This window comes from Cryptomeria japonica, chromosome 6, assembly GCF_030272615.1.
Source record: "Cryptomeria japonica chromosome 6, Sugi_1.0, whole genome shotgun sequence".
Classification (NCBI taxonomy): Eukaryota; Viridiplantae; Streptophyta; class Pinopsida; order Cupressales; family Cupressaceae; genus Cryptomeria; species Cryptomeria japonica.
In genome coordinates this window covers 236,599,341-236,607,149 of record NC_081410.1, presented here as the reverse complement: position 1 = coordinate 236,607,149, position 7,809 = coordinate 236,599,341, and the positions used below count along the sequence as shown (strand labels likewise).

The 7,809-nt window shown below is 36.2% G+C and overlaps 1 protein-coding gene across 2 annotated transcripts; it reads right to left on the bottom strand.

Moving 5' to 3' along the window:
- Positions 1-2,319: 2,319 nt before the first annotated feature.
- Positions 2,320-5,550, bottom strand: LOC131077313 (pentatricopeptide repeat-containing protein At4g02750). Of its 2 annotated transcripts, XM_058014782.2 has the most exons (2): positions 4,724-4,893; positions 2,320-4,604 (listed from the first exon to the last, which is right to left on the bottom strand). In XM_058014782.2, exons 1-2 carry the CDS (start codon positions 4,746-4,748, stop codon positions 3,253-3,255), a joined length of 1,377 nt encoding a protein of 458 aa, XP_057870765.2. In that variant the 5' UTR covers positions 4,749-4,893; the 3' UTR covers positions 2,320-3,252. The 2 variants fall into 2 exon arrangements, with proteins under 2 accessions (XP_057870765.2, XP_057870764.2); XM_058014781.2 differs by having other exon boundaries at positions 2,320-5,550.
- Positions 5,551-7,809: the final 2,259 nt, after the last annotated feature.

Below are 7,809 nucleotides of genomic sequence, written 5' to 3'. Positions count from 1 at the left end.
CGATGGGAGCCATATTTCTTTTCCATTCCCACTGTGAATTTGTAAAGTCAATTCTTTCAGGGGCAAAAATAAATTCAGAGAAAGAAAAGATTGAACACATGAATTTATCACCAAATACAGTTGGGATTTGCAATACCTGAGATTTTGCAAATAGGGTTTATGGTGACTTTACTTTTCTATTAATAAAATGTAGTTTTATTGTAAAGTCATGTCAAGGAACTCTAGAGAAATGCAAAGAAGCTAAGATAGGAACAATTTACGAACACTTGCTTGCTACTGTTGTTCTAAGCAAGTGACTGTATGCAGAATTATTACTTGTTTTTTTATTATAGGGTTTACTGACCTCTGTTCGCGACTAATGCTTTCAATCAAGACAAGATCCCTGTTTTCTGTTCAGCAAGAGAATGGTAGAGTGTGTTGGGAATGTGAAGCCCAACGGTCAGATGACCTTTCGCCTTCTCCTAGCTATTCGTTCCATAGCTGAATACGTTTGTATAAATGGCTGTGTGTAGCCCATGTATGGATGCATTGGATATTTGGTTAATAGATCATTCTCCCTGCTTTCTAGTAGACGTAGCCACTTAATGGTGAACCACGCTAAAACTTGTGCTATGTGTTATTTTGTGTGTTTGTCTTAATTCGCTTTCAGCTATTATGTGTTGTTTATATATTTTCTCTGCTTGTTTAAATTAACAGAGTGCACGACAGTGAAAATAGGATTTTTTTATACCTAAAAATGAATTAAATCCTGTACTAAGCAAAGATTTTGCAAATAGGGTTTGTGGTGGCTTTACTTTTCTATTGATAAAAAGTAGTTTTATTGTGAAGCATGTCAAAGAACTTAGAGAAATGCAGAGAAGCTAAGATAGGAACAATTTAAAAACACATACTTGCTACTGTTGTTCTGTCCAGATGACTGCATGCAGAATTATCACTTGTTTTTTATTATAGGGTTCACTATGACTGAAAATGCTCTGACCTTTGTTAGCGACTAATGCTTTCAATCAAGACGGGATCCCTGTTTTCTGTTCAGCAAGAGAATGGTCGAATGCACGACAACAAAAATAAGATTTTTTTAAACCTAAAAATGAATTAAATTTTGTGATTCATTTATTTCACACGTCCTCGGATGCAATTGCCATGATATTGACAAATTTAAACAATAAACTATAGGAAAAACATTACCTTTAATTTTTTGAGCACAACGTCCAACACAAATTTAATTTCTATAATTTTTGCTATTGAAAATTCATTAAAACTGCCAGCAAAATTCTATCAGCCAATTGCATTTTAAGAAAAAAATTAAAGAAAATCTGGAAAATAATAACATTAAAACAGTCATGTTTTTAAACTTTAAGATAGGAGATTTTTTTTCTTCATTGACAAGGAGAATTAATATGTGGGAAGTGACATGAAAACATTAGTTCCTCTTTAAGGCAAGGACTAATAATTTATTTAATAATATTTTCTTTTGTTAAATATAAAAATAATAAACAATTTGGTTCTTTCTATTCTAATTAAAGCAGATTATTAGTCTAATTAGAAGATTAATGTAAGTATAAATTATACTTCTTTTAACATTCAATAGTTTAATTTACCTCTTATGCAATGTCTATCCAGGAATTAAATTGTATCATTGATTCTATGTTATTTTATTTATTAATCAAATTGAAAATTAAAAAACAACTGTATTCTAATTTTTAATTTAATTAATAAAACGCAATGTTTATCCAGGAATTAAATTGTATTGTTGATTCTATGTTATTTTATTTATTAATCAAATTAGAAATTAAAAAACAACTGTATTCTGATTTTTAATTTAATTAATAAATAGAACAAAATACAGTCAATAATACGTTTTAATCCCTGAATAGACAATTCGATTTCCTAGATCAAGTTTCAAAAGACCTCTGTATTGTACAGTCAAATTGCTTTATAAAATCCTCTCTTCTATTTGCTTTGATTTCCAATGAATGTGTCTATGCTTTCACCTCGGATTCAACGGGACCTTTGGCAGCTCTTTGATTTCAAAATATTGCAATCTCCTTCAAAATATGTATGGTTTCCTTTAACCTGTAAATTCTGTACCTTCTTCAAGGCTTTTCACTATACCAGCAACTGCCTCGTCCACTCATGTGGTATTCCTCTAAATGGCATTTCCATAACATTCTGTAGATTTATTTTTTATCAGTGTTTTCTATTTCTACATTTGTTTTTACTTCTCGGGTTTTGTTCACTGCTTCTTGATGATCGAATTTGATTTGAAACATCAAAGGAAAAAACTCACACATTTGAGACCAGAACCAATGCATACTAAGATATTTGTAATCATTCACCATTGAATGGCTGTATTAAAAAAATGTTCTTCAAACTGAAAGAAACACCGCTTCTACTTACTGAAGCTGTGTTTCCTATATCTTCTTGGGTTATGATTCTTGATTATTTACGTTTGTTTTGCTATAAGTGAAATATTGTCAATGTTGTTCAAATCACATTACTCCACAGCATACAGCTTAAGTGAGCGGAGTCTAAGACCACTTGAATCACTAGCATGACAAAGACCAGACAAGTCAAAACTCCCCCTTGGCATTTCAAGTTTTTATAAACAATTGAGTATTGCCAAGTTTTTGATGTGGGTGTGCAACTTCACATAAATATGCAGCATGCTGTGGTATATAGTGTCCTTTTGCACAATAATTTCAGTGTGACAAAATCAAGTAGGTCTCCAATGGCTGAACATTTCACTGCAAGAAACTCATAATTAATGATCCACATAAGCTGTTAACCTGCCAGCCTATATTTATAGCTTTAATCGAACGGCATCACCCACTAAGCTCCTTTTGCACAATGCTTTTTCAGTGTGACAAGATCAAGTAGGTCTCCAATGTCTGAACGTTTCAATGTAAGAAATTTCTCATAATTCATGATCCATATAAGCTTGTTAACCTGTAAGCCTATATGTATAGCTTTATTCAAACGGCATCAGCCATCATCCCAACAAAAATATGATCCCTCCGTGGAGTGTTGGTCAACATCCTATGCAATAATTTAAGATTGTGACTATACTGGGGAAGAAATCACTGGAGAGCCGTAAGCAAACTACGAACAAAGGTTCACAACCGTTGTTGCCAGCTTCTCAGTTGGTTGTCAAGGATTTGTGCTGCCCACACCTACATTGTGCTGTTCACACCTACATTGTGCTCAACTGTGGGTATTTTAGGATGCCCCGAATACATCAGGAAAGAGTGTCATTCATGGGCAATAACCATCTCCAACAATGAAAGCGTGCATCTTTTTTTGAACCTCGATCCAACTACAACCAGGTCTCTTTTTCATCTTTCTGTTTTTCATTATTTTCCGCAGGTTTTGAATTTCTTTCCACCTTCCAGCGCCAGCATAGATGTTAGCTAGGAGAACGTAAGGTGCAGCATTTTGAGGATCTAGCTGAAAGAGCCATTCGGCCACACATTGTCCAAGCTCTACATTGTTATGCAACCTACAAGCACCGAGCAAGGATCCCCACACAGTGGAGTCAGGTTTTATTGGCATTCTATTGATAAAATCTTGGGCTTCCTCCAGATACCCAGCTCGACCAAGAAGGTCAACCATGCAGCTATAGTGTTCTATTTCAGGAATAATGCGGTAGTAATGATACATTCGGTTGAAGTGATAACGTCCTTCATGCACTAGACCTGCATGACAACATGCAGACAAGACACAAAGTAAGGTGACATGGTCTGGCCACATACGAAAGTGTTCCATCTGTTCAAACAGTTTAAGGGCTTCCTTAGCACAGCCATGAATGGCATATCCTGCAATCATCACGGTCCAGGAGACGGTGTTTTGTTCACACATTTTGTCAAACAACTCACGTGCTCTCTCTATACTCCCACATTTGGCATACATGTCCACTAGAGCATTCTCCAAGAAGACATCGGATTGATATCCAATTCTAATTATTTCCTCATGGATTTCCATACCCTGTTCTAGAGCTGCCAAATTTGCACATGCTGGGAGTACAGTGGAAAATGTCTTAGAATCGGGCTTTATTCCTACCTGTTGCATTTGCTTAAAAAACTCTAGGGCTTCCATACTGTTCCCACTCTGCACAAATCCTGCAATCATTGCCGTCCACGAAACCACATTCCTTTGAGGCATTTTCTGAAACAGAATAAGGGCCTCCTCAACATACCCATTCTGGGCATACCCTGCTATCATTGCATTCCAAGAGACCACATTATGTTCAGGCATTTTCTTAAAAAGAGCTAAAGCCTCGTCAAGAAAACCATTATGTGCATATCCAGCAATCATGGCTGTCCAAGAGACAACATCTCGTTGATTCATATTGTCAAATAATTTCCGCGCTTTCTCTATGCTACCACATTTTGAATACATATCCAAAAGGGCGCTCGCCACAAAGGTATCAGACTGAAAACCAAGTCTAACTATTTCATCATGAATCCTCATGCCCTTTTTCAGATCTTCCAAGTCTGCACAAGCCGCCAGTACACTGGCAAATGTGAACTGATTAGGCTGTATACCTATCCTTTGCATTTCTTCAAATAGCTTCACTGAAGCCTCGGCAACTCCATGCTTACCATATGCTGCAATCATCACAGACCACGAGAACACATCTCGTTCAGGCATTTTGTCAAACACTTTGCGAGCATCAACCAAACTATTGCATTTAGCATACATATTCAATAGTGTGTTCCATACAAACCTATCTGGCACAAATCCTGTCTCATTCATGTGGGCATGAACCAGCTTTCCCTCTGACAAGGCTTTCACCTTGGCACACCCCTGTAAGAGATAAACATAAATAGAGCAATCCATTCTCTTTTCTATCAGATGCATAATCTCCAGTGCCTCCTTCAATAAACCCTGCTTGCAGAGCACCTTCACATTCTTAGCTGACCTGAGTTTCACATCTCCTAATTCTCCTTGACAAGAACCTCTTTTCACAGGTTTTTTACTCCCAAACTGATGCATAATAGACAATACAACCTTGTTCTTGTGATCCCTTACAAGCTGACCCGCTGCACTTCCCATGGATTATCAGAGACAACATCACCATTTTCCCCCACTCGCTTGATCTTTTAAAATTAAATAAATGTATCAAGCTTTTATAGCAACCCACTTCTTACATTGCAATGAAATGACCACTTTCACAAACCCGCCTCTTAAACTATGTGGATGTTCAACCGGCAACTTTTAAATATGTTTATGCTACTGTTTTCAGCATTGGAATGTTTCAGCAATTTGACCAGAAAAGACGTTTATCTGCCATTTTTTTCAGAATCATTTTCTGCTTTGAGCAGGGGATTTCGAACGCTTAATCAAATCCAGGTGTATCAAAGCTTTAAACAAAATGTTCTTCTGTCACACCTACCAGTAGAATTTACCGGATCTTGAGCCAAAATAACACATTTTAAGAGAAAGTTTATGAGAACTTCACGAGGGACTGCAATTCGTTGAAATGTCGTGACAAACAAAAGAAGCAGAGCCATGGCAATGCGACTGCTCCATGCCATTGTTGTTGGCGAAAACTTCAAGCTTTCCTCGCTCTTGAAGATTTTATAGATAATTGTAGAAAATTGTGTTAAGAAAAGATTAATTTTTTTTCTGATTTTTTTCTTTAAAGTAAATTAATTCTTTCATTGTTAAATTTTTCATTTTTAGTCAACAGAAATAAAATAAGTCATATTTAAACAAATTATATATAATTAAAAAAAATTGGTTTTTATCATTAATATTTATACATATTCAAATATGTCGACATGTTGAAATATATGAAATTCCATTTCTTTTTCATAAATAAGGGTCATTGGAAAGGGCTTCAAGAATAAGGTATTGCTCGTTGCATTTGTAGCAATGGACTTCCTTTCAACCTAAATTGATCACCATATTAATGGGATGTGGTGATAAAACTGACCAATGTATCAATTGATTACACTAGTCCTAGCTATGAAATGATGTCTAACATATCTCAACAATTCACCTTAGATGAGGTATTCCTAGTTTATGCAAGAATGAAAGTTTTGGAATAGAGTTATGGCATCCATCAAAGCATAAAAGATAAAAGAATTTTGTCAAGTGTTGTAGTTGGCACTGATCCGAATTATGGATTCGGATGACAACACTTGGGTGAGAACCTGCGGTATTGTAAATTTTGTTACATGAACAGGAGAGCTTAGAATTGAAGCAAGCCAAAAAAGTATTGTATTCAATCCGAAAATCCAACATATAGTAGTCCAAGGGATTCCAAGGGTCACCAACAACTCCTTGAGAATCAAAAAACCAACAGTCATATCAAGTTTATTTACATAATAAAATCTAAAACTATGTAATTTTTCAGAAAACTATATAAAATTTGTCCTAACTTTAACCAGGCATAACTTTCTGCACAGGACTCGAAATTACGAGTCGTTTAACTCATTGGAAAGGTCTCCAAGAGTTGTAGGTGAAATCTTGAAAGAACATGCCTTGAAGGCCTTCAAAAATGACATTTACTAATGTCTAGAAAAACTTTTAAAAATATGAAAATATTTTTTCAACTATTTCAAATTTTCTTTTGATCATTACTTCCCCCTTGGAAAGCAATGGGCCCCAATGCATCAACACTTTGAATGAGATGAGGAAAACGTTCTTGAAGCTGCTCTTTGGTAAACCACTTTCCTTGTTGAGCAATCTGCCCTGATCGAACCACTTTGTACAAGTAAATATGTTGTTGTTTAAGTGTTTTCACCATGGTGTCCACAATCTGATCGCATTGGAATGGGGTAGCTGCATTTGGATTCAACTCTGTAGTGGAGATTGTTTATGCCACATCTACAACATCTAATAGTGGAGGAAAATATGGCTTCAAGCGTTCCACATTGAAGATTGGATGAAGACCCAGAAATGGAGGTAAATTAAGCTCGAAAGCATTATCACCAACTTGCTTGATGGTTGTGTATGGCCCATAACACAGAGGACGAAGCTTCCTATTGGCACCCTGCAATCGGTCCTTCTAGATATGCAACCATACCTTGTCCCCGACTTGAAAATTATGAGGACTGTGATGCTCATCATGTCTGTCCTTATATTTCTTATTGGTGTGTTCCAAGATTTCATGAACTTGTTGTTGCAGATGATGAATTCTATCAATGAACCAGGTTGCCTTATCTTCCTCCTTACCAACGCATGGAACCAGATCAGTTTGAATAAGTGGTATGGCAACATCCATGGGTGAAAGTGGTTCATAACCAAGACAAACCTCAAATGGGTTGTGACCAGTTGAACTGTGAATTGCCCTGTTGTAGCTATGTTGAACATATGGAAGACTTTCATCCCATGTGCGGGGATGTTTTGAGTGGTACATTCGTAGGATGTGTATGATCATCTAATTTACTACCTCTATTTGGCCATCTGTTTGAGGGTGGAAAGTAGTAGACTTTGTTAATTTTGTGTCCATCTTTTCCCATAGTGTAGACGAGAACTTACTAAGAAACTTGTTGTCCCTATCCAAGATAATGGTATTCGGCAAACCAAAATGAACCTAGATGTATTCAAAGAAGAGCTTTGCAGTGTCCTTTGCAAAAATTGTTTTTTTACATGCCACTATTACTACCATTTTTTAGAACCTATCTAAAACAACATGCACACAATCATGACCTCTTTTTGTGGTGGGAAGACCAGACATAAAGTCCATACAAACTGAATGCCAAGGTTTATCAGGAACAGGAAGTGGTGAATACAACCCAAGTTTACGATTGGCAGGCTTAGCAATAGCATATGCAGTACAAGCTTAAAAATATGAAATAACAT

Coding starts and splice junctions, on each gene's coding strand:
- LOC131077313 (XM_058014781.2), bottom strand. CDS start 5,052: ATGGGAAGTGCAGCGGGTCAGCTTGTAAGGGATCACAAGAACAAGGTT.